Source organism: Hemiscyllium ocellatum, chromosome 10 (genome assembly GCF_020745735.1).
Source record: "Hemiscyllium ocellatum isolate sHemOce1 chromosome 10, sHemOce1.pat.X.cur, whole genome shotgun sequence".
NCBI lineage: Eukaryota > Metazoa > Chordata > Chondrichthyes > Orectolobiformes > Hemiscylliidae > Hemiscyllium > Hemiscyllium ocellatum.
Genome location: NC_083410.1, coordinates 98195616 through 98223354, shown reverse-complemented (window position 1 = coordinate 98223354; position 27739 = coordinate 98195616). Strand labels below are relative to the sequence as shown.

At 41.5% G+C, this 27739-nt stretch overlaps 1 protein-coding gene across 1 annotated transcript in view; it reads right to left on the bottom strand.

The window, feature by feature from the left end:
* The window catches only part of cfap61 (cilia and flagella associated protein 61), a 236030-nt gene that overhangs the window by 153956 nt on the left and 54335 nt on the right, over nt 1-27739 (bottom strand). The window contains exons 8-11 of the mRNA XM_060831159.1: nt 24975-25024; nt 18115-18204; nt 17490-17644; nt 1460-1499 (exon numbers count right to left, since the gene is read on the bottom strand). Coding sequence (XP_060687142.1) covers nt 1460-1499; nt 17490-17644; nt 18115-18204; nt 24975-25024 — 335 coding nt within the window. The remainder of the gene's footprint in view (nt 1-1459; nt 1500-17489; nt 17645-18114; nt 18205-24974; nt 25025-27739) is intronic.

Here is a 27739-nt window from a genome sequence, read left to right as displayed (position 1 = left end):
GACCCTGATAAGGTTTGGGTACTTTCTGATTCGAGGAGCAGGTTTCCCAGAATTCATCTGTCCCATGTATGCAGGGTTCAAGCCTTTTCTAATTGGTCAGCTCCATGATTGATTTTTCAGAGGTGATTTGGGGTTTACAGCAGCATCTGCACCTGTTGTCCTAGTTTATTTTAACTCTGTTCTTTGACATACCCTTAAAATATAATGAGGCTTGATCAAGAGCCCAGAAATCCATTATTTTGTAGAAACACCTGAACCAAGGGCAAAAATTGCTTGACTGTTCTGGCATTCTAATCTCTGCTGTCAAATGCTAATGTTAATTTATCAAGGTTCAGAGATTTCAGGAGTTTACACTCTTTATTAGTGATGCTGTAAACTCTATGGATGGATTGATGCTTTTATTGACCTGGAATAAAATGATGTTTTTATTTTAACGTGCTGAAAAGGAGTGAATAATTGACAATCTTGTAGGTATTTTACAGACTCTAATATCACTGTGGGCTTATTGGTTCTATACAGTGTACAGTGAATGGAAGTGCCATTGCTTGGCATTGGGAAAATGAGGGGCCAGAGGTGAGTGGAGGGTTATAACCTGATACAGAAGTATGAGGTGGCAGGAATGGGGCTTGAGGTCTGTTTGGGACATGAACAGGAATGTGGAACAGGAAGGCTTCAGGGCCTTAATGTTTCATTGTAACTGGAATAACTCTTATTATATCAAAACAAGCCTTTGGAACGGTCTGCCTTCCTGCCAACCCTGCTTCCCAAGTCAGCTGACCTGACTTAGTGCTGCACCCAATGACAGACTGGCAATGATGATCATATCTTTGCATGCACTTTCTACTGAGGAGGGTAAGGAAAGTCAGATATTTTCCCAATTTCTGTAACCTATTTCAAAGATTAAAATTGAAGCCATCATGGACAGAAAAAACATTTGAGACACACCTCAAATTATTCTATTACAGGGGTATGTATCCTTTATCCAAACATCCAAAAGCTGAATATCCTTTTGAAAGTGGACCTTCAGACATGCTGAGTTCAGGTCCTTTGGGAAGAAAAAAATTGCTTTTAAATCTACTCTAGTCCATTTTGTTTTTTTTTCCCAAAGGGCCCAAACAGATCTGAATGGATTTGATACTGTATTCAGCTTTAACTCAATTATTTATAGACTGTTTGATGTGATGTTAATTCATCTTTCAGGATAAAGATTAGTCTTCGTATTTTGTTTTTAAAATAGGCAGTGAGTGTGTTATGAGAGCAGGACAAAACCATGCAATTCTTGTAGCTTGGACAGGTCAGTACAAAATCTGCATACAAGATGTATTATGATGTAGCCTAAGTGTTTTGGAAAACCGCAAGCATATGCAATAAATGCTGGCCCAGCCAGCTACATTCACCTGCCATGAATGAATAAGAAAAAAACAATACCTATTCAGAAAATTATTTAGAATTCACTTACCGGATAAAGATTAAAAATGTAGGGCAAAAAATCCTGAGACCTGAACACAAAAAGACAATGTTTAAAGTTTGCTTTAGGAGTTGGTAACCAATATTTACTCAGTCAATCAGAACATTTAGTATGGGTCTTTATTTGACTACTTACATGTAACTAACTATAGTATAGTTAGCATTTTCAAGACAGCTGTTACTTCTGTTAAAGTACAGAATTTATACAAAACAGGGTCTTTGTGGAAAACAACCTAATGTTGTAATAATTTTAAATATAGCAAACCTTGCACTACTTTCCTTTACAGTTTGAAATATTTGTCAAACAATGAATTGCTAATATTTGTTGAGATTATGTAAACATTTTTGGTACTATAAAGTACCGAAATCAAGCAAGAATTTGAGATAACGTCAAAGCTTGCACATTTTTGGCTTCTGAATCTGAAAATGAATTACTATCCGTAATCCACGTTTAAAAGCTAACAGAACACATGTTGAGTTACATCAAATGTACAGCATAAAAACAGTTCATTCAGACCAATTGATCTATGCTAATACTTATTGTGTACATGAGTGCCCTCCTACTCTCCTCCTCCATACATATGAGAGTTTTTTTTTGTTTTTCCTCAGAGGGTGCTGTCTGGGCATTTGGAATTCTCTTACCCACTTCAGTATTGGAGACAAAGCTGTTGAATATTAATTCACCAGTAGATTTTTGACTTGGAAGTCATACGTTGTTTTGGAGGGGGCAGTGGATGTTGGTTATGAGGCCGTGGGAGACAGGAAATGAGAACACTATCAGATTAGCCATAATCAAATTGAATGGCAGAGCATGCTTGAGGCCAAATGACTTATTCTTAACATGTATACTTATCATATAAACTTGTAATATACTAGTTAATAGATGAACAAAATAATGTTGTGGTGATGAGGAAAAATTCAGTTGCATGTCACAGCACTTTTAGATATAAAAAAATTTGTAACCTACTTCATTTAACCCTATCACTAAATCCTTCATATTCCTATCTAGACTCTCTTAAATATCCTTAAGTACAATTTTAAAAAAATGATTACTTCATTGGATGAGCATTGTTAGCAAGGCTAACACTTGTTGCCCATACCTACTTGCATCTGACAAAAGTGAGCTACTTTTTTGAATGCAATCCACCTGGTATAGGGAAATCCAGTGCTGTCAGGGAGGGAGATCCAGGAGTTTGACAGTAACAGTGAAATAGTTTCAAGTCAGTGGTATGTGACATTTGAGGGGAACTTGTAGGCAGGTTATCCCCATGCATTTACTGCCCTTGCCCTTCTAAGTGATAGTTGTCATGAATTTTGAAGCTGCTGATTATTGACGGATTCTGCATTGATGTTTAGATTAGATTAGATTACTAACAGTGTGGAAACAGGCCCTTCGGCCCAACAAGTCCACACCGACCCGCCGAAGTGCAACCCACCCATACCCCTACATTTACCCCTTACCTAACACTACGGGCAATTTAGCATGGCCAATTCACCTGACCCGCACATCTTTGGACTGTGGGAGGAAACCGGAGCACCCGGAGGAAACCCACACAGACACGGGGAGAACGTGCAAACTCCACACAGTCAGTCGCCTGAGTCGGGAATTGAACCCGGGTCTCAGGCGCTGTGAGACAGCAGTGCTAACCACTATGCCACCGTGCCGCCCAAGATAATCGTTTGTTGATGATAACTTGTCTTTGAGAAAGTGAATGCTTAAAACAGTTGGTGAGTATCAATCAGGTGGGATGCTTTGTCCTGGATGGCAGTATTAAGCTACTTGAATGTTATAGGAGCTACAATCATCCAGGCAAATGGAGAACCTTCTATCATAGCCCTGATGGGTGTTGTGTGAGTTACTTATTGCAGAATTTCCAGTTTCTGATGTATTCTTAAAACTTGGAACATAGAACAGTACAGCACAATACAGGCCTATCGGCTCTCAATGTTGTGCCACTCAAAAATCAAACTAACTTACTTACCCTTCATTTTACGATCATACATGTGTCTACCCAAGAGTTGTTTAAATGTCTCCAATGTATCTGACTCTACCACCGCTGCTGGCAGTGCATTCCACACAACCACCAGTCTTTGTGCAAAGAACCTATCTTTGACATATCCCCTAAAGCTTCCTCCAATCACCTTAAAATTACACCCCCTCATGACAGCCATTTTCACCCTTGGAAGAAGTATCTGGTTATTTACCCTAAGCCTCTCATCATGAACACCTCTCATCCTTCTTAGCTCCAATGCAGAGACCTAGCTCCCTCAACCTTTCTTCAGAATACATTCCCTCCAGTCCAGGCAGCATCCTGGTAAATCTCCTCTGCATCCTCTCTAAGGCTTCTACATCCTTCCTATAATGAGGTGACCAGAGCACAATATTCCAAGTGTGGTTCAACCAGGGCTTTATAGAGCTGCAGCATAACCTTGCAGCTCTTTAACTCAATCCCCCTGCTAATGAAAGCCAACACACCATATACCTTAACAACACTATCAACATGGGTTGAAAAGTGTGGTGCTAGAAACGCACAGCAGGTCATGCAGCATCTGAGAAGCAGGAGAATCAACATTCTGGGCATAAGGACTTCTTCAATGTGGGTGGCAACTTTGATGGATCTTTGGGTATGGACCCCAAGATTCCTCTTTGCTCCACACTGCCAAGAATCCTGCCTTTAACCATGTAATCTGCATTCACTTCACACTTTTCCAGTTTGAACTCCATCCTCCATTTCTCAGCCCAGCTATGCATCCTGTCAATGTTCCTTTGCAACTTACAACAGTCCTCCACAATATCCACAATCCACCAACCTTTGTGTCATTGGTAAACCTACTAACTCACCCTTCCACTTCCTCATCCAGGTCATTTATAAAAATCAGAATAGATGTCCCAGAATAGATCCCTGAGAAACACCACTGGTCACCAATCTGCAGGCTGAATACTTTCCATCTACTACCACTCTTTCTGTTTTCTATGGGCCAGCCAATTCTGTATCCAAACAGGCACATTTCCCTGTATTCCATGCTTCCTTTTTTTCTGAATGAACCTACCACGTGGAACGTTATCAAATGCCTTGCTACACTCCATATACACCACATCCATTGTTCTACCTTCATCAATGTGTTTTGTCACATCCTCAAAGAATTCAATAAGGCTTGTGAGATATGACTTGCCCCTCACAAAGCCATGCTGACTATCTCTAATTAAACTATGCTTTTCCAAATAATCATAAATCTTGTCTCTCAGAATCCTCTCCAATAATTTGCCCACCATCACTGTAAGATTGACTGGCCTGTAATTCCCAGGGTTATCCTTATTCCCTTTTTGAACAAGGGAATACCATTTGCTACCCTCTAATCACCTGGTACTACTCCAGTGGACAGTGAGGATGCAAAGATCATTGCCAAAGGCACAGCAATCTCTTCCCTCATATCCCCGTAGTAAACTTGGGTATATCCCGTCTGGTCTGGGGGGACTTATCTATCCTTATGTTTTTCAAAATTTCCTCAAGGATGTAGCAGATCCTCCTTCTTAACATCAACTTGTTTGACCATATCAGCCTGTTTCACGCTGTCCTCATGAATGACAAGGTCACTCTCAGTAGAGAATACTAAAGCAAACTATTTATTAAGGATCTCCCCTACCTCCTCCGACTCCAGGTACAAGTTCCCTTCACAATCCCTGATCGTCTCTACTTTCACTCCGGCCATCCTCTTGTTCCTCCCATAAATGTAGAATGCCTTGGGTTTTTTTTTAATCCTAGGCGAAAATGAGGACTGCAGATGCTGGAAATTAGAGTCGAGAGTGTGGTGCTGGACAAGTACAGCAGGTCAGGCAGCATCCAAGAAGCAAGAAAATTGATGTTTCGGGCAAAAAACTTTCCTTCATCCAACCCACCAAGGCTTTGTCATGCCCCCCTTCTAGGTCTTCTAAGTCCATTCTTCACTTCCTTCCTGGCTACCTTGTAACCCCTATCCTATATTCACCCCTGACTAATGAACCTAACCTACACATCCCTGAACACTATGGGCAATTTAGCATGGCCAATTCACCTAACCTGCGCATCTTTGGATTGTGGGAGGAAACCGGAGTACCCGGAGGAAACCCACGCAGACACTGGTAGAACGTGCAAACTTCACAAAGGCAATCACTCGAGGCTGGAATTGAACTCGGATCCCTGGTGCTGTGAGGCAGCAATGCTAACCACTGAACCCATTCCTTCCTAGACTCAGCTGACAAAATTTGCTCCATCCAATCTATTTGCACTAAGGAAGTTCCAATCAACATTAGAGAAGTTGAAGTCACTATGACGACAACCCTGTTACTTCTGCACCTTTCCATAATCTGCCTCCCAACCTACTCCTCTGTCTCTGTTGCTTTCAGGGGTCTATAGAAATCTCCCAATAAAGTGACTGTTCTTTTCCTGTTTCTGACTTCCACCCATACTGACTCAGTTGACAATCCCTCCTCAATGACAACTTTTTCTGCAGTTGTTATACTATCCCTGATTAGCAATGCCACTTCCCCACCTCTTTTACCTCCCTCCCAATTGAAACATCTGAACCCCAGCACATCCAACAACCATTCCTGCCCTGTGATATCCAAGTCTCTGTATTGGCCACAACATCGTAGCAGCAAGTACTGATCCATGCTCTAAGTTCATGACTCCTGACACTTCTTGAATTAAAATAGACTCTCTTCAACCCATCACACTGCAACTTTGCCCTATCAACTGTCTTAACCTTCCTTACTGACTCTGCACGTTGAATCTGCCTGTTAACCAGCTACACTATCCTCTGATCTGTAGCTCTGGTTCCCATTCTCCTGGTAAACTAGTTTAAACCCTCTGGAAGAGCTCTAGCAAACCTCTTCCCCAGGATATTGGTACCCGTCCTCATTGTACATGTCCCACCTTCCCCAGAAGATAGCCCAATGATCCACATATCTGAAGCTCTCCCTCCTATACCAGCTCTGCAGCCACGCGTTCAGTTGCATTTACTCTCTGTTCTTAGCCTCACTAGTCCCTGGACCAGCAGCAATTCTGAAATTATGTTCTGCTTGTCCTGCCTTTTAGCTTCCAACCTAACTCCATATATTCACTTTTCAGGTCCTCATCCCCTTTCCTAGCTATGTCATCGGTATGAGACATGATTGCTGGGCCTCTTGCTGAGATATTTGAATCATCGATAGTCACAGGTGAGGTGCCAGAAGACTGGAAGTTGGCAAACGTTTAAGAAGGGCAGTAAAGACAAGCCAGGGAACTATAGCCTGACCTCGGTGGTGGGCAGGTTGTTGGAGGGAATCCTGAGGGACAGGATGTACATGTATTTGGAAAGGCAAGGACAGATTCGGGATAGTCAACATGGCTTTGTGCATGGGAAATCATGTCTCACAAACTTGATTGAGTTTTTTGAAGAAGTAACAAAGAAGTTTGATCTATATGGACTTCAGTAAGGCGTTCGACAAGGTTCCCCATGGGAGACTGATTAGCAAGGGGAGATCTCATGGAATAAAGGGAGAACTAACCATTTGGATACAGAACTGGCTCAAAGGTAGAAGGCAGAGGGTGGTGGTGGAGGGTTGTTTTTCAGACTGGAGGCCTGTGACCAGTGGAGTGCCACAAGGATCGGTGCTGGGCCCTCTACTTTTTGTCATTTACATAAATGATTTGGATGCGAGCACAAGAGGTACAGTTAGTAAGTTTGCAGATGACACCAAAATTGGAGGTGTAGTGGACAGCGAAGAGGGTTACCTCAGATTACAATAGGATCTTGACCAGATGGGCCAATGGGCTGAGTAGTGGCAGATGGAGTTTAATTCAGATAAATGCGATGTGCTGCATTTTGGGAAAGCAAATCTTAGCAGGACTTACACACTTATTGGTAAGGTCCTAGGGAGTGTTGCTGAACAAAATGACCTTGGAGTGCAGGTTCGTAGCTCCTTGAAAGCAGAGTCGCAGGTAGTGAAGAAGGTGTCTGGTATGCTTTCCTTTATTGGTCAGAGTATTGAGTACAGGAGTTGGGAGATCATGTTGCGGCTGTACAGGACATCAATTAAGCCACTGTTGCAATGTTGTGTGCAATTCTGGTCTCCTTCCCATTGGAAAGATGTTGTGAAACTTGAAAGGATTCAGAAAAGATTTACAAGGAAGTTGCCAGTGTTGGAGAATTTGAGCTATAGGGAGAGGCTGGGACTGTTTTCCCTGGTGTGTCAGAGGCTGAGGGGTGACCTTATAGAGGTTTACAAAATTATGAGGGGCATGGATAGGATAAATAGACAAAGTCTTTTCCCTGGGGTCGGGGAGTCCAGAACTAGAGGGCATAGGCTTAGGGTGAGAGGGGAAAGATATAAAAGAGACCTACGGGGCAACGTTTTCACGCAGAGAGTGGTATGTAGATGGAATGAGCTGCCAGAGGAAGTGGTGGAGGCTGGTACAATTGCAACATTTAAGAGGCATTTGGATGGGTATATAAATAGGAAGGGTTTGGAGGGATATGGGCCAGGTTCTGGCAGGTGGGACTAGATTGGTTGGGATATCAGGTTGGCATGGACGGGTTGGAGTGAAGGGTCTGTTTCCATGCTGTATATCTCTATGACTCTATGACTCTCTATCATCCCTCCAGACTCCTGAATGATCCGAATCTCATCCTGCTCCAGCTCCAGTTCCCTAACACGGTTTGTGAGGAGCTATAGTTGGGTGCACTTCTCACAGATGAAGTCAGCAGGGACACTAGTGGTGAGCCTTACATCCCATAATCTGCAAGAGGAGCATGCAATGTCCCTAGCTTATATACACCAACCCACCCCCCCCCCACTCTAAATTGCCAAAAGAGTGAAAAATAACTATTTTACTACCCCTCCACTCAGTCTTTTTGGCTAGAGGAGGAAGGGTGGGAGACACTACACGCGTATTGTGTTTGAGGTTTAACCACTGCCCAAATATTAGTTCATTTACCCAGCATTCCCCATGTCTGCTTCCACACCTGTTCAACCTTGGCTCAGCTAATTCACAAGCTAAGTATTTAATATTCAAACCTACCTTCTTGGCTGCCCCTGGCTTGTACTCTCTTGACTCACTGCTGAAATGGCATGTCACGCTATATATGGCTAGTCCAGTTAAGTTCCTGGTCAATGGTAACCAATGGATATTGACAGTGAGGGATTTAACAACATGATGCCAATGAATACAAAGGAGAGAAGGTTAGATTTTCTTTTGTTGATATTTATGTCTATGTCTTGATGCATATAGACATGGCTGATTTACTTCAACTGCATAGCATGTTCCATATACTGATCATTATTTGGATAATGAAGTTTATCTTGGATTCTATACAAGATTTATCAGCGACTATTTTATACTGATGACCTTCAGTTCTGGACCCACGCATGTATAAACATTTTCTCTATGCTACCTGGTGATAGATTCTGACTTTCCAGCATCTGCAGTCCTCACTATGAAGAGTGGAGCTGGAAAAAGAGCAGCAGGTCAAGTAGTATCAGAGGTTTTCAGCAACTCGGAGTTATTTCTCAGCCCCCTTTCCCCTCCCCAGTCCTGATGCAAGATCCTGACCTGAAACGTTGACTCCCCTGCTCCTGATGCTTTTGATCTCCCGTGCTTTTTTTTTCCATTGTACAGTTTATTGACTCTATGTTACCCTGATCAAACCCTTTCATTAGTTTAAAGATCTGTGACAGTTCACCTCTCTTCTGGAGAAAAGAGCCCCGGCCTGTTCAGCCTTTTCTGATGAGTAGATCCCTGCGATACTGATGTCTTCTTTTTGTATCTTCCCTAATGCATCGATATCCTTTCTATATCATCGAGATGTAAACTATTCTCTATTCTCCAAATGTGTTCTAACCAAAGTATAATTCAAAATTTACACAGCTTTTAATTGCATTCCTCCAGAAAAACAACTCTAGCATTTAATTTGTTTTAGGGCCTCACTAATCTGCATACTGCAATTACTTCTATTAATTTGAGTCTGCACTGGTATGTCCCTTTTCCATTCAACACCAACCAGGCATTTAACAACCAAGTCTGCATCTCCCCTCCATATCCTTTCTATCAATTTACACCAAATTTATTAATTATCATCATAATCTATATTGAAGAAAGAGTAGCAGCGAAAACATAACACCGCAAAAATTACATTTTAAAACATCACTAAGCTGAAATAGCCTTGTTTTGAAAAAAGTACTTTCTTAACTGATTTTGATTGTTCATGGCTCTATTAGGAGATCTTTAAGCATTAGAATATAGTGCTTAAATAAAAGTTGATAAATTTATTATTGAATTCTATTTAACAGAAAAGACAAACGTTTCTGGTCCACTGTTATGACTGTTAAGAGAAATTGCTTCAGATCTGTTTTGGTAAACTCATGGGAAAAGTGAATAAAACTGAACTGTACTCCAAAACACTGCAAAGGTTGCTTTAAATCCATTATGACCTCCACAGTATTCATGATGACAGCACTTCACAAATTTGGTCATCTGCTCCTTTAGCAACGAGAAGTAAACATCATTCATCCTGGTAGATCTGATTTGAGCCTACACAGAACCTTCATTTCATTGATGTCAAGTCATTAAATTTGCATGGATTGTCTTTGATAATGAAGGGCATGGAACTAGTATTTTTTTCCTTATAAATACATCAAGGAAGTAATCATTAAGTATATTGAATTTATCTTTAATTTCAGTCCCATAAGTACACTTCAAGGTTTTCACTTATTTGGAAACCTTCATTGACTGTTACATCAAAGGAGTAATTTGTTGCCATTATGATTAAGCCCACAGCAATGTTCTTTACTACACATTTCTATGCTTTCTGACCAAACTTTTAAAAAATTTAAGGATTCCTATGTCCCTTTTACTTATCCAGCTGATGCCTGCAATCTCTGTAAAATCAGCTTCTCTTTACATTTTGCATAGTCATGATTCCTTTTAAGTCATGCTTAAGTGTACTCTTGCTAATCTTGTATATGTTAATTAGGTCTCAGGTTTTTTTTAGCTCTCCACATACATGCAATGTGAGTCTCTGACAAGGTTGTAAAGGAGGGTTACAGTTTAATTCTCAATTTTAAAAATAATTATTAATTACTAAGAAAAACTCACTAGGTCTCGACACTTCATGGAAACATATGGGGCGATTGGATTGAGGTTTACAAGTCAAGTGTTCAGCAAGGATCAGTCCTGGAATCTCTTTTGTTTCTAATATATATAAATGATTTCAATGAAAATGTAGGGAAGCCAATTAGTAAATTATGCAGAACACATGAAAATTGGTGATAGTGAGGAAGGTTGTCAAAGGATACAGCAGGATAAGATCAATTGGAAAATTATGCGGAGAAATGGCAGATGGAGTTTCATCAGGTCGAGTATGTATTTTAGGAAGTCACATAAAAGAGGAAGGTACACAGTAAACAGCAGGACCCTTTGACAACAGAGGGATATTGACATGCAGGCCCAGAGATCACTAAAAGAGACAACACCATTGGATAAGTGGTAAAGAAGGCATATAACATGCCTGCTTTCATAGGTCAGGGCACTGAGTATAAAAGTTGGTAAGTCATTTTGCAGCTGTATCAAACTTTAGTCAAGCCTCATTTGGTGTATCGTATGCAATTCTGGTTGTCACATGAGAGGAAGAATGTGGAGGCTTAAAGGGTGCAGAGTTTTATCAGATGTTGCCTGGATTGGAGTGTATTACCAATAAGAAGAGGTTGGACAAACTTGGATTGTTTTTCACTAGTGCATCAGAGGCTGAAAGCCACCTGAGACATATATTAAATTGAGTGACGTGGCGAGGGTGATAGTCTTTTTTCAAGGATGGAAATGATTGAGGGCATAAGCTTAATGTGAGAGGAAAAGTTTAAAGGAGATCTTTTTCACTCAGTACCTGGAGTGCTCTGCCAGAGGTGATAAATACAGATACTACAGCAACATCACGAGGCATTTAGACACATGAACAAGCAGGGAGTAAAGGGATGTGGACTGTGTGCAGGCAAGTAGAATTAGTTTGAACAGTTAATGTTCCTGTGCTTTACTATTCTATATTCTATGATAAGAGACTCTACTGTGTGCAATTCTGGTCTTTCTCCTGTCAGAGGGATGTTGTGAAACTTGAACGGGTTCAGAAAATATTTAAAAGCATGTTGCCAGGGTTGGAGCATTTGAGCCATAAGGAGAGGCTGAATAGGCTGGGGATGTTCTATCTGATGCATCGGAGGCTGAAAGGTGACCTCATGGAGGTTTATAAAGTCTTGAAGGGCATGGATAGGGTAAATAGAAAAGGTCTTTCCCTTGGGTGGGTGAGTCCAGAACTAGTGGGCATAGGTTTAGGGTGAGAAGGGAAAGATATAAAAGGGAGGTAAGGGACAGCTTTTTCACGCAAAGGGTGGTATGTGTATGGAATGAGCTGCCAGAGGAAGTGGTGGAGGCTGGTACAGTTACACCAATTAAAAGGCACCTGAATAGGTATATGAATGGGAAGGGTACAGAGGGATTTGGGCAAAGTACTAGCAACTGGGACTAGATTCGTTTTGGATATTTGGTTGACATGGATGAGTTGGAATAAAGTCTGTTTCCATGCTGTACATCTCTGACTTTGACTGTTTTGTAGAATGTTAACCTTAACTAAGTAGTTTGTCACTCCTGGTCTTAACAATCTCAAGTTATGTAAAGACAGAGCTAAGTTACTTATTTTTCTGAACAAAGAATGAACTTCTGAAACAGATCATATGCCTTTGTATTATTTCAAATGAAATTTGTTCAGCTTTTGACAGGGGTGGAGACTCATCATAACAAGAGGTAAATGTGGCACTAAACTAATTGGATATCTTTGAGTACACAGCAGTGATCTCAGCAAGCAGGTAAGTAGCAAAATGTGTTCAAATATCCACACACAACAAACCAATAAGGTAAAAGTTCTCATTATCCTTGTAATGGAAAATTTCAGATAGTAAAGTGAATAAACGATTTGATAGCTTAATCATTTTAAAATATTTTTGAAATGTGGAATTTCTCATTAGTTGAGAAATCTGACATTGCTTAAAAGCATAAATAGCTTTTCAGGACCAGTGAGGATTTTTAGAAGTAAAATGAAGTTAGTACATTGTTTAAAACCTACTCATAACGTCACTTAATTATAAATAGTCTTTCAAGGGTTTTAAAGTGAAACTAATGTACAAGTGGATGTTCTTGTCAATACAATTGATTTCCATCATTTGTAATCTGGGTGCACCATGTGAAGTAGCATAGAATCAATGACAGCAAATATCGAATTTCAACTTTATTCTGCACATGTACGAGTTCCAAAAGAACAGCAGTAAGATGTATGATCACATCTGAGTTCTCTGAGACACTGTATAGTCATGGTCAGAGTAGAAGAGTCCATTAAATTTGTTTATCACAAAGGCTCAGGACAATAAGCACAAAAATATCCGAGAATGTCCAATCTCATGGAGAGCCATCAAGCTCTATCCACCTAATGGCTAATCAAAGACTGAGGATTTTACTGGAAAAGGTAAGGGTGCCGACTTCATGTTCGCTATCATCATTCTTGGGACCCCTTAGTTCCTCTAGTAGAGCAAGCATTTGTGCAACGGAGGAAATTAATGGAGGTGATCCCAATAAAAACTAGCCTTTGGAGTTCACCCACAGATTTCTGCATTGAGGATAATTCTCACAATGTCCAGTCACTTCCCTGTACAGCTGAAGAACCTCAGTGTTCTCTATCCTTTCTTTCCACTTGATTCTGTCCTCCCCATGTACTGGCCCTCCACTCAACTAAGCTGTCTCTTTCTCGACACTCAACTCCCTTAAAGTCTACACCACTTTGGTGGGTCCTGTTATGGAGAACACAGCAGCTCGCCATGATCAAATGAGGTGTTAATTGCAGGACACCAACTGTTCCAAGTGCCAGAATCACATCTTCAGAAGCAATATGAGCAGGTGGCTTCACTGAGGAATAAGTAGCCATATTTTCAAGGGATAATGCTTGTCCCACATATTCATCCACAGACTTTACAGAAGCTAGATTGAAGAGTTGCAATATCCTGCACTGTCAGTGGATTAAACAGCCATGACAGTTGACAGGATAATGAATACACACAAGAAGGAAATAATCTGTTGAAGAGTCATATTTAATTCAAAACATTAATACTTCTTCTCTCTCCACATATGCTGTCAGGCCTATTGAATATTTGCTCTACTTTCTAAACCTGTGAGGACTCATCTGTTGTGAACTGAATCTATTGCCCAGCCCTGGTGGGTAGGGTAACAGTGTCTCAAGAGTTGCAATGGTATCCAGCCATTGTGATGTTACCAAGATCTATTACAATCCTATCCTCAGACTATGGCTTCCTGTCTGTCATTCATCTTCTCTGCCCAAGTGACCTTACTGCAGAGGGGTTTGCCCTTATATTACCACTAATAATCTGAGTGTGCACTTAGTAGTCAACTGGTCATCCAATAGTCTTTGTAAATGTTGGTCAGTCTTTTGTTCCAATGCCACAAGGAATGTTACAAAGCTGTATATTGCTAGTGCTCTTACTGATTACTCATCTCAAGCTATCCTAAACCAAGGAATCTTCCTACCAAAACTGGCCAATTACACACTCAGCCATATCGACACGGAACAGAATATATAGCATAACCTTGAAATGGTGATACACATCACAGTGACCCACAAATCAGGAAATCAGCCACATTTCATTTAGCAGAAACCCAGGCACTACCAAGCATGAGGTAAAATAGCCATGACGAGAGTCATAGAGTAATAGAGATGTACAGCATGGAAACAGACCCTTCGGTCCAACCCATCCATGCCGACCAGATATCCCAACTCAATCTAGTCCCACCTGCCAGCACCCAGCCCATATCCCTCCAAACGCCTCTTAAATGTTGCAATTGTACCAGCCTCCACCATATCCTCTGGCAGCTCATTCCATACACGTACCACCCTCTGCGTGAAAAGGTTGCCCCTTAGGTCTCTTTTATATCTTTCCTTTCTCACCCTAAACCTATGCCCACTAGTTCTGGACTCCCCGACCCCAGGGAAAAGACTTTGTCTATTTATCCTATTCATGCCCCTCATGATTTTGTAAACCTCTATAAGGTCACCCCTCAGTCTCCAAAGCTCCAGGGAAAACAGCCCCAGCCTGTTCAGCCTCTCCCTATAGCTCAAATCCTCCAAATCTGGCAACATCCTCGTAAATCTTTTCTGAACCCTTTCAAGTTTCACAACATCTTTCCAATAGGAAGATCAGAATTGCATGCAATATTCCAACAGTGACCTTACCAATGTCCTGCACAGCCGCAAGATGACCTCCCAACTCCTGTACTCAATACTCTGACCAATAAAGGAAAGCATACCAAACGCCTTCTTCTCTATCCTATCTACCTGCGACTCCACTTTCATGGAGCTATGAACCTGCACTCCAAATTCTCTTTGTTCAGCAACACTCCCTAGGACCATAACATTAAGTGTGTAAGTCCTGCTAAGATTTGCTTTGCCAAAATGCAGAACCTCGCAATTATCTGAATTAAACTCCATCTGCCACTTCTCAGCCCATTGACCCATCCTATTGTAATCTGAGGTAACCCTCTTCGCTGTCCACTATACCTCCAATTTTGGTGTCATCTGCAAACTTACTAACTGTACCTCTTGTGCTTACATCCAAATCATTTACGTAAATGACAAAAAGTAGTGGACCCAGCACCGATCCTTGTGGCACTCCACTGGTCACAGGCCTCCAGTCTGAAAAACAACCCTCCATCACCACCCTCTGTCTTCTACCTTTGAGCCAGATCTGTATGTAAATGGCCAGTTCTCCCTGTATTCCATGAGATCGCCCCTTGCTAATCAGTCTCTCATGGGGAACCTTGTCAAATGCCTTACTGAAGTCCATATGGATCACATCTGCACTCTGCCCTCATCAATCCTCTTTCTACTTCCTCAAAAAAACTCAATCAAGTTTGTGAGACATGATCTCCCACACACAAAGCCATGTTGACTATCCGTAATCAGTCCTTGCTGTTTCAAATACACTCATTCCCAAATTAAATTCAGTTATTGCAACCCCAGTTGGATAGAAAAATAGAGTAAGTTTCAAACCACTTACCCCTCTCACTCACAGAAAGTTGGACACAGCCAATTACATCTACCCCAATGATTCTCTTCTATATTCATTCCACCCCCTGTGCCTTTTTACCTTCCATCTCTCTACTTTCTTCTTTTTCCTCTTTCCCATTTTTCACCCCTAATATTGCAGAGAATCCTAGACCAATGATATGGAACTCTTCGTTATTCTCCGATTTTCCCCCGCTGATGTTTCCCATCCACGTGCTTCTCCTTTTTTTCCTCCTTTCCCCTCTTTTTTTGCCCCACAACACATCCCAATCCACCACATCTGGATCTTCTCCTCCACTTTATCTAAGAATGGTTATCCCGTTATCTTACCATTGAACTGAATACTAGACTTAGCCAATGTTTCCTGTAATGACACAAGGGAAGGGATTGACTGTTGTAGAAAGGGATGGAAAAGTAGTTAGTAGTGATGCATGAGCAGAACAGTGGTGAAGTGTCCCAGAAATCAAGTAGAAAGGACAGGAAGGATTAGTAGTTTGGGATGAGGAAGAAGGAGAGAGCAATTGAGCAGACATGATACATGCAACAGCAAGAGTTGTAGTCATTGAGCCTTGAGAGGTAGAGTAATTGAGCCTATGAGCGTGAGGTGGCAGAGTGAAGACGGTAACATTGACCTTCTTCCTGCACCGCTGGGCAGCCATTTTCATCTGGACAAAGTACTGACCTATGCTGCAAATTTTATCCAGGGCTGGCTTGGTCTGTTGGCATTGTCTCCATGCAAACAGCTGAGAAAAGGATTATGTTGGGGATCATTCCTGGCTTGCAGCATCTCAAATGGTGTGCAGCTGGGCTTCAGATGTCACCAACAGCACGATCATAAGTTCCTGGCACAGCTACTGCTTCCATCTCTCCATTGCACAATTCCTGAGAGAGGTTCCCAAGAGCCCAGTCATATACTTAATGAAGTGAAGAGCGGAAAATTCTATGAGAAGTTGCAGCAAGCCAGGATGGACTGACCACCATGAATCACACTTGACCCGAAAATAGGAAAATATTGCCCTTGGTCTCTATTTGCAAAGCCAGATGAAATCAACTAATTTCATGTTAATCATGTTAAGTTACTTAATCTCTCTTAATCCACATATTTAAAAGTACTTAATGTAATTTATTCACTCTGGATGTGGTCTCAAATCTTTTTTCATTTCTAGTGTGCATTAACAAGTCGGACTGGCATGGAAGACAATACAGGGTGTGTTTGACACAGTTAGTCACAGGTTTAGCCTGTGTAATCAAGGGCTCCCTCTATACTTCTTTCTCTCTGGCAGTATATTGAACCCATCAGTACTGAGCTTCCAAATATTACTACACACCTCTTTGAATTGTGACTTCGTCTCTCAACATTACCCTGAGCTCTCGCCCTATGTCTTAGTCATACCAAACATTGCTGCACCCATCAAGAGCAGGGTGGTTGTGACCATCAATAGCTTAGTTATTAATAAAAAAGGAATATTTTGGGCTTCAGTGGTGTTTCTAATGTTGGCTGGACACATGAAATAATCAGCAGAAAATATTTCTCAATAAGTTTGGTATTATTTGCTGGCTAAGGTCCTTATCCATGTTATCGTTATTTCTGGACGATTTCTTCAATGTCATCTTTGTTACTACTGGGTTCCTGTCCTCCAAACTCTTCAACCTCATCCAAAAAAAAAGCTTATCAAGACATCATGGCACCATATATTGGCATCCATTCCAGCTTTACATCCCCTCTCTCATCCTGTGCTCCCAGGTTCTGGACACCTATCTCCTTGTCCTCTATTCCTTTTTGAAGCGGTCTGCAACCATGTCATTTTACCTTTTGGAACTCCTACGCCATATTTTACTGCTATAGTCAAACATAATCCTCACTAACTGACAAAAATAAATAATTAACTTGCCTTGTTTCATATTTTTCTTCAATGCAGAACAACTGAATGCAAAAAGCATTTGAAGACTGGCTGTCATTTGAACTGGAAGCAATTTCTTTGGTTGTTTGGTCTTCAACATCACCATCTGGCAATTTGGCATTTTCAGCACTGTCTGACACTTCTCCCTGCAGCAAGATGAGGCAAGGGTAAGAAATTACATTTAGTTACATTTGCCCTTGCACACTCAGTCACATACTAATTATATCAGCATACATAAACATTATTCTTTGTCAGTATAAGGCTTGTAACAATACACACTGGAAAATGTGAAGATATGCTGAAACTACAGGAATCTAAGATTGTTCTACTAAAATGTACAGTGAAGGTATGTTCACTATGAATAAGATATCTACAATAGTGTCATTTTAACTGATTCAGAAAGGAAAACTGTTATAGAATTGAAATAGGTCCAGAAAATTAGCAATAATTATTTCTTATTCAGAAATATCTTTTGATTGCACATTCGTGATTTTTGAATCAACCATAAACCTTATTGACAGAATCTTCCAGGCCCATCTAAAACAATTAATTGGGTGAGAGACAAAAATTCGGTTTCCCAACAGTATTAAGTTTTCAGAACCCCAGATCAGCTTACCAAATCTTCACGATCAAGAGACTCTTTTGCATTCATTAGAATATCATGAATAACACCCCAGCCCACTGGAATTACATTCATGGGTGCAATCTTGTTAGTCAAAAATTAGAATAGATGTTTGTAAACCTGTCCTTCATATGAGTGCATCTGGTGGGGTTGCCTTTTTCCTTCAAGTTGCAGTGAATACAACCTTATATTACTTGGCCCCATTGTGACCAACCTTTTTAGTTGTGCAAATGCTTCTGGTGTAAGAGGTGATGCCCCACTCTATCTGCTAAGATGAAGGAGGAAGAGAACAAGGCCAACAGAAGCAGGGGCACAAGGCTTCGGGTATGCAGCTGTGGAAAGATAAATAAACTTGGAGAGGGGAACCAGGGTCTTCAGCAACATCAGGCGGTCTACTGAGAGATGGTGTACAAAAAGGTGTTGCACCTATGTGACATTGAGTGAAAGGCACCGCCAGAGCCAACTTCGAGACTATGGAAACTGTTACCTGTATCTGCCACTTTTGTAGGCAGATCCACAGTCAAATAGCTTCGGAGGTCCTGGGGCTGTGAAAATCACAGCAGCATTTAGTTTCCTAGTCATGGTTCCTTTCAAACATCAGCCTCAGCCGAGGACATATGTGGGTTTGACCTACTGGCAAGCCAGAGATGCATTTGTGAGTTCAACCACACCCTTTGCAGGAAAGCAAATCTGTTTGTCCAGTTCATCAGGCACCCAGACAGCCAAGGCAGCTGAGCCATTGGATTTGCAGACATTGCTGAATTCCATCCTCTACAAGGGGCAAACTGCTGAACAGGTGATGCTCAGCGCTCTGTGGTATAATGCAGGCAAATTCCTGATGTGGATGGATTTCACTCCAATGTTCAGTTCATTTGTGACCACAGGCAAGAAGGCTACAGTTGCCTGGATAGCAAGCACACAAAAAATAAGTATTGTCTGGGCCATCATTGAATAGACAATTTATCTACTGAAGATATGCTTCCATTGCCTGGACTGCTCAGAGGTCTGAGAAGGATTGTTTGCTGTGCCCTGCAGACAGGAAGATAGAACAACCACCTATCTCCTAAGATGAGGGAGAAAAGGAGTCTAATGGAGACACTTAGGGAACCATGATGATGTTGAGGAAGCCAAGGTATTAGTAAGCTGAGGCAGACTGGTCCTGGAAAACCTGAATGTGGCTACATTTGACAACAAATGACTTTGCAGTAATATATATGGACTATTATAAATGTTCATAATATATTGTTATTTGAGAACTTGGGTCTGAAGTGTAACAATTGTATTTAAGATTTTCAGTTATGCAAAGATCTGTCACTTTTATGAACATGAAGCAATTTTAAACATTGAATTCAAAACAGATGAAATCATGATTTCAGATGAACACTAAGTGACTAGCAAGTCATAGGGAATATCATTGCTAATGCATTTTCTGACTTGAGTTTTACAACCACAAGAAATGGGAAGCATGTGAAAGTCAACGTGAAAAATAGGCTGTGTTTGCTGGCACTGGAATATGCATGCTATTCTCCTGAGATACGTGTATGCACATTATTAGTTCTGAGGGTCACTGGACCTGAAACATGAACTCTTTCTCTCCTCAGATGCTACCAGACCTGTTGAGCTTTTCCAACAATTTCTGTTTTTGTCTCTGATTTTACAGCAGCTGAGGTTCTTTTGGTATTTATCATGTTTTTCTTTTGTGTTTTTGTTTAAAGGACATCAACAGCCTCTTGGGAGTATGTTCAGTGATTAACATCCATGGTGCAGATACAACTTCCTTGGCCTGACCTGACGGAGGTGTCAGTCAATCATGGCACTGCTTGTGTGGACTCTCACATATCTAGGATGGATAGAGTTGATGAGCAGTGATGTTTCTGGAGCCGAGGAAATTCCTATTATAGGTCTACTGTATTAACAAAAATGATGTTCATCACTTTAGGGGAAATACTGACATTGTCTGATTTGATTGTTGAATGTATATTTCACCTTCTCCGTATCCAAAGAACTAAGTGCATTTTGTGTATTAGGAGATCAACCAATGGTGTGATCAGAAGGCCACAATCCTTGTGTAGGATGAGGTCCAACATACCTAAAGAATCATACAACTTACATTCTTACTTCTGTATCAACTTACATTCACAAATACATTTTGCATATTTCAACCAGTTGTTCTGTGCCTTTATACCATGCTACGTAGATACTAAATCTGATCCTTAAAAGTCAATCCAAACCTCTACTGTTGATTTTACATTTCCCTTCTTTGCATCTATCAGTGTTATCACAGATTTGAAACTAGTTAAAGGAACTTGAAAAAAAAACATTTCAGAACTGGTAACACAGCAACACCAAAAAACTGAATGAATTTTTTTGATCATCCAAAACTTAGGGTGGCACGGTGGCACAGTGGTTAGCACTGTTGCCTCACAGCGCCAGAGACCCGGGTTCAATTCCCGCCTCAGGCAACTGTCTGTGTGGAGTTTGCACATTCTCCCCGTGTCTCTGCGGGTTTCCTTCGGGTGCTCTGGTTTCCTCCCAGAGTCCAAAAATGTACAGGTCAGGTGAATTGGCCATGCTAAATTGCCCGTAGTGTTAGGTGAAGGGGTAAATATAGGGGAATGGGTCTGGATGGGTTGCTCTACGGAGGGTCAGTGTGGACTTGTTGGGCCAAAGGGCCTGTTTCTACACTGTAAGTAATCTAATCTAAAAAAACAAAAGCTTTCACAATTATAACACTAGTGGAGGTTCCAGTGTGAGACTGGGGTGGATAAAGTTAAAAATTGCACAACACCAGGTTATAGTTGAACAGGTTTATTTTGAAGTACAAACTTTCAGAGTGCTGCTCCTTCATCAGATAGGCCACTACGCCACATTCTTTGCAGCCTACAACATATTATCAATGTGGATGAGTACCTTGCCAAGACCTTCCCTACACTTACACTTCTTGCCTTTAAACAACCACCAAAACTTTAACAGACCATTATTCACAGCAAACTGCCCAGACTTGAGGACAACATCAACTACAACACCATGTCACACACCACCCACCATGTACACAGCAGGTACTCATGTGACTTGGGTACAATAGGTGAGCGGGGGAGGGGATGAGGGTGATAGGTCAGGGAGGAGGGTGGAGTGGATAGGTGGAAAAGAAGATAGGCAGATAGGACAAGTCATGGAGACAGTGCTGAGCTGGAAGTTTGGGATTAGGGTGAGGTGGAGAAAGGGGAAATGAGGAAACTGTTGAAGTCCACATTGATGCCCTGGAAGTGCGGGACGTGAGGCAGCTACCTGGATTACACCTCTTCCCACCCTACCTCTTGCAAAAATGCCATCCCGTATTCCCAATTCCTCCGCCTCCACTGTATCTGCTCCCAGGAAGGCCAGTTCCACCACAGAACACACCAGATGTCCTCCTTCTTTAGAGACTGCAATTTCCCTTCGCACGTGTTAAAGATGCCCTCCAATGCATCTCGTCCACATCATGCACCTCTGCCCTCAGACCCCACCCCTCCAACTGTAACAAGGACAGAACGCCCCTGGAGCTCACCTTCCACCTTACAAACCTTCGCATAAACCAAATCATCCGCCGACATTTCCGCCACCTCCAAAAAGACCCCACCATCAGTGATATATTTCACTCCCCACCCCTTTCCGCAAAGACTGTTCCCTCCGTGACTACCTGGTCAGGTCCACGCCCCCCCTAAACCCACCCTCCCCTCCTGGCACCTTCCCCTGCCTTTGCAGGAATTGCAAAACCTGTGCACACACCTCGTCCCTCGCCTCCATCCAAGACCCTAAAGGAACCTTCCACATCCATCAAAGTTTTACCTGCACATCCATCAATATCATTTATTGTATCCATTGCCCCCGATGCGGTCTCCTCTACCTTGGGGAGGCTGGGCGCCTCCTAGCAGAGCGCTTTAGGGAACATCTCTGGGACACCCGCACCAATCAACCCCACCGCTCTGTGGCCCTGTCGAGGACATGGAGTTCCTGGGCCTCCTTCACCGCCATCCCTCACCACCAGATGCCTGGAGGAAGAACGCCTCATCTTCCGCCTTGGAACTTTTCAACCCCAGGGCATCAACGTCGACTTCAACAGGTTCCTCATTTCCCTTCCCCCACCTCACCCTAGTTCCAAACTTCCAGCTCAGCACTGTCCCCATGACTTGTCCTACCTGCCTATCTTCTTTTCCACCTATCCACTCCACCCTCCTCCCTGACCTATCACCTTCATCGCCTCCCCCACTCACCTATTGTACTCTATGCTACTTTCTCCCCACCCCCCACCCTCCTCTAGCTTATCTCTCCACCCTTCAGTCTCTCTGCCTTTATTCCTGATGAAGGGCTATTGCCCGAAACGTTGATTTTACTGTTCCTCGGTTGCTGCTTGAACTGCTGTGCTCTTCCAGCACCACTAATCCACAGTCTGGTTTCCATCATCTGCAGTCAATGTCTTTACCCACTCATGTGACGTGGCCAACGTTGTCTATCTCATACGCTGCAGGCAAAGATACACAGAGGCATGGTACATTGGCGAGACCAGGCAGACACTATGACAATGGATGAATGGACACCACGCAACAATCTTCACACAGGAATGTTCTCTCCCAGTCAAGGAATACTTCAGCGGTCAGGGACATTTGGCCTTGGATCTTTGGGTGACTGTCCTGCAACTTCCAGATACACAACAACAGAGCGGCCAATTAGAGGCTGATAGCCAAGTTTGGTACCCATGACAATGGCCTCAACCGGGACCTTGGGTTCATTTCACACTACAGGTGACCCCACTACACTGTTACACACTCATACACAAGCACAAATACACACACACTCTTACATACTCACAAACTCACGCAGACCCTCTCTCATACACATGCTCTCTCTAAGACACACACTCACACCCATGTGCACACCCTCTCACAGGCATATATTCCATCACACTCATGCACACACTCTATCAAGCATTCACTCTCACTCACATGCACACACACATATAAACCTATGCATTGAATTTGTATTTGCAGATACATTTTATTTTGTTCAAAAAGCACACAATCTGTAGGCAGTCAACACTTTTTATATTCCATGTGACATTTTATAAATTCCTACTTTGGAAATAGAACCAGTCTGACTCGATACTGGAATACATGTAGACTCTAACCTCACACTTTTGCTGCATTATCTGAACTGAGATATCATTTTTTAAATATAAAATCTTAAGTTATCTTGTGAATGTGACTTGAGAGAAGTTCTGAGATATACATATTCAAGACTCAAAACCTGTAACCCATTCTAAAAGATGAAAGACTTAACAGCAATCTAGATTTGTTCAATACATCGCATCAGTGTATGACACTGATCTTTTGCTATAAATTCTAAGTCCTATGAGCCTACTCCATTAGCTACTTGATGAAGGAGCAGTGCTCTGAAAGGTTGTACGTCCAAATAAATCTGTTGGACCATAACCTGGTGTCATGTGATTTTTAACCCAGTGGAATTTGACAGCTATTTCCTCTAATAACAATTTGGTCGCAACAAAATAATTGTTTTTGGGGTCATCATTGTTCTGTGTTCCATTCTGTTAGATTAGATTAGATTACTTACAGTGTGGAAACAGGCCCTTCAGCCCAACAAGTCCACACCGACCTGCTGAAGCGCAACCCACCCAGACCCATTCCCCTACATTTACCCCTTCACCTAACACTACAGGTAATTTAGCATGGCCAATTCACCTAACCTGCACACTTTTGGATTGTGGGAGGAAACCGGAGCACTTGGAGGAAACCCAAGCAGACATGGGGAGAATGTGCAAATTCCACGCAGAGAGTCACCTGAGACAGGAATTGAACCCAGATCTCTGGTGCTGTGAGGCAGCAGTGCTAACCACTGTGCCACCCCTTTTTTATGAGATACCTCCTGAGGGATTTTTCTCCAGCAAAACTGGAGTCAAGGGAAAATTTGAAAGTGCTTAGAGTCGTACCTGACACAAAGGAAGATGACTCACTCATCTTAGTTCCGGATATGGCAGAAGTTAAAAATAGTGAAAAATGACTTACTATTTCAACACTGCATGACTCCATACTTAAAAGTAATGAAGGTCTAGTTACATGAATCCCAAACAGAGATTTAACAAGTAGATTGGACAGAAGTAAATAAAGTGAAAGTCTGTCACAATTTTTAACTTATTATTATCTTACATTTTAGTCTTCTTGGACCTAATAATCAACTTTTCAGATGCTGAAGCAATGAGATCTGCCACTTGCAGTTAAAATGTTTAAAAGATTTTTCTAGATCTTGCTCTATAACAGAAGTAGCAGAAACCACAGAGAAATACTGTAAACGTTTCTGCAAAGTTTATGTAAATTCTTGGTTAATATTGTGTCAAATAAATGGGAATATCTGGAAATTCTATCTTCTATTTCTCCTGGCAAAGAGTTTGGCTGAAGAATATTAATGTAGCAGTGTGAAATAAGTGTTAAGCTTTTCATTGGAGTTCTGAAAATGTTTGAGCTAATGTACACATCAGGTAAAGACGATATATAAAATTTGAGGTGCTGTTATAGAATTTTTAGGCAATACATAACACAGCAGTCCAAAATGTTGGCTTACTTAAGGCGAACCAATTCTAGCATAAAATTTGCACAGAAGAGCACATGGATAAAGTGTGCAAACTATTCAAAGAATAGACAAGTAAATTTCAGCCAAAATAATTTTAAGAAACTAGGAACTTAACTAAAACACAAAACCAGGAGTAGCTGCCGTTAGAAACATTATGCAAGTTTCTTTTCCCAGGCCAAGTTCAAAGTTGAAGAAATTTTGACTGCACTTCTTTTTGGTGACAAGTGACATACCTTTCCATCTGCTTTATTTTCAGAAACTGCAGGTGAACTGATTTCCTTTTCTGTTAATGGAAAAACAATAATTCCTCAATTAAGCTCCATGAATCAGAACAGTGACACATATGTTGGTTTGATTAGAACTAAACAGCATCCTTTAAATGCAATCATCATTTTAGCTTTTACCCCCTTTTGGCCTTAACTCCATGTACTTTATAAATGTGGAAGATAAGCGAGGCTGCCTGCAAGTAAAGTTTCCTCAGTTTTCTGCAATATTGACTGGAGGCTTAACTGGCCATCAGACATTTGATCTACTCCCTCTCTTTGTTAAGACACTCATTAAAAACTAGCTTTTTAATCACCCCTTCGTTTTTTTTCCCCCTAGTTTAGTTCTTGGGATCACTGTCACCTTTTGTCAGTTTACATGCCTGTGAAACCTCTTGGGACATTACACAACAGTTGCTGTAAAATTGCAAGCTGTAATTTTAGAACACAGAAGGACTAAGATTTAAAACATCTGCACACGGGACTGACAAGTACTAAAACAGTGCTTTGTCTGAAGTTATGACTTGGAGGTGCCGGTGTTGGACTGGGATGGACAAAGTTAAAAATCACACAACATCAGGTTATAGTCCAACAGGCTTATTTGGAAGCAGTAGCTTTCAGAGTACCACTCCTTCATCAGGTGTTGCCTGATGAAGGAGCAGCGTTCTGAAAGCTAGTGCTTCCAAATAAACCTGTTGGATCATAACCTGGTGTTGTGTGATATTTAAATTTGTCTGAAGTTGTAAGCATTAGTGTTTTGTCTCATCTGAAATCAGGAGGGATACTGCTGTTCTTTTCTGTGAGCTGAAATGGTTTTGAACTCTCTATTTCCTCAGGTCAACCTGACAAGGACAGTATAGTTACTGTTTAGCAAACAGTCCTACAGCATGAGAAGTCTGACGCATATTAATCAACATCTCCTCTTAAGAACACACACTATGGCCCAAGGATGGAATTCATCAGGATCCATGGACCTCTCAGCCTCCAGCTCCAACAGTTTGCTCAGTGCCACTTCCCCATGATTATCTGGAGTCAGCATTAAGTTCAACAATTTCAAATCCTCGAGAAGAGAGAGGTAGTGAAAAGGAGAAACAATTGCACAAGTTTGTTCAGGAGAGAAAATAGCTCCTTCTCATTTCATCTGTAATTAAATGCAGGGTGAGAAGGGTGAGAATGCTGGGAAACTTTCCCAACTTGCCAGCAATTAAAGTTCTTAACTAGTCAGTTAGTAGCCACTTAGGACCTCATCTCACCATCTTCCTGATCACCTGCCTCTCCTGTAGAAGAGAAAGGTAGTTAGTTTCCACCTGGGAAACAATAGTGAACTGCCTGCTGTGTTTATCTGATGATAATTGAAGACAAAGATGGCAGTCAAAAGAGTGACCTTCTTTAGCCCCCACCTTGCCCTTGCTTCTAACATGCCTGACTTCACCCCCCATGTGACTCTGACCCGATGACAAGAAGGGAAAATAAACTTATCTTTATGCTGTAAGATCCTCACCAGGGCCTCTCAATGCCATATTTAGAAACCAAAGGCTGCCAGCCTCTTAATGACTGCCAACTTCCGATGACCTAGCATGCAGTATTGAGGCACCCGATAGGGCTAGGAACTTTCTGATGTCCTGCCTATCCACTCTGCTTTTCACATACATTTGAATATACCTTTTACTTCTTATACTATTACCAGCTATTTTTTGCATTGCACTATCATTCTCTTTTATTCACTCTCGCTTTTTCTATCCTATCTTTCTCTTTTATTTTTCCTCCACCTCTTTTCCTGCCTTGCTTAAAACCACTATCATCCTGAATTAATTGAATTCTAACAAAGGATATTCTACCGATAGCCCCAAAAACTGAGATAAATTCAGAATCCAGCAAGAGTGAACTAAAAAGATAATAAAGAGAAAATAAACCACAAAGGCAAACTAACAAGGAATATAAAACCTGACAATAAGAGGTTCGTTAAATCTATGAAAAGGAAGATAGAGATCAAAGTGAATATTGGCCCCTCAGAACATGAATCTGGAGAGACGGTTTTGGGGAACAAGGAAATGGCAGAGGAGTTAAAATGATATTTTGCATCAACCTTTACAATGGAAAATTGTTCGAACATTCCATTAATACTAAAGAATACAGGGAGGAATTGAGTACCATCACAGTCACCAAAGAAGTTGACAACCTAATGGGGCTAAAGTCAGGTAAGTTCCCTGGTTCTAATGGCTTGTACTCTAGGATCCTAAGACAAGTAGCTACAAAGCAGGGAGGTCTTACTCCAATTGTACAAGGTGTTGGTGAGACCACATCTAGTGTACTGTGTGCAGTTTTGGTCTCCTTATTTATCATTTCATTGGAGGTGATTCAGAAAAGGGTCACTGGGATGAATAGAAGGATTGTTTTATGAGTAAAGGTTAAACAGACTGGGACTCTGTTCATTGGAATTTAGAAGAATGAAAGGTGATCTCATTGAAACATACAGCATTCTTAAGGGACTTGACAGGGCAAATGCTGAGATGACATTCCCGAAATATGAGAGTCTTGGACCAGACAGCATCATCTCAGAATAAAGGGTTGCCAATTTAAGACTGATGTGGAGGTGCTGGAGTTGGACCGGGGTGAACAAAGTCCGAATCACATGACACCAGGTTATACTCTAACAGGTTTATTTGAAATCACAAGCTTTTGAAGCAATACTCCTTTGCCAGGTGAAATCTTCACCAGATGAAAGAGCAGCGCTC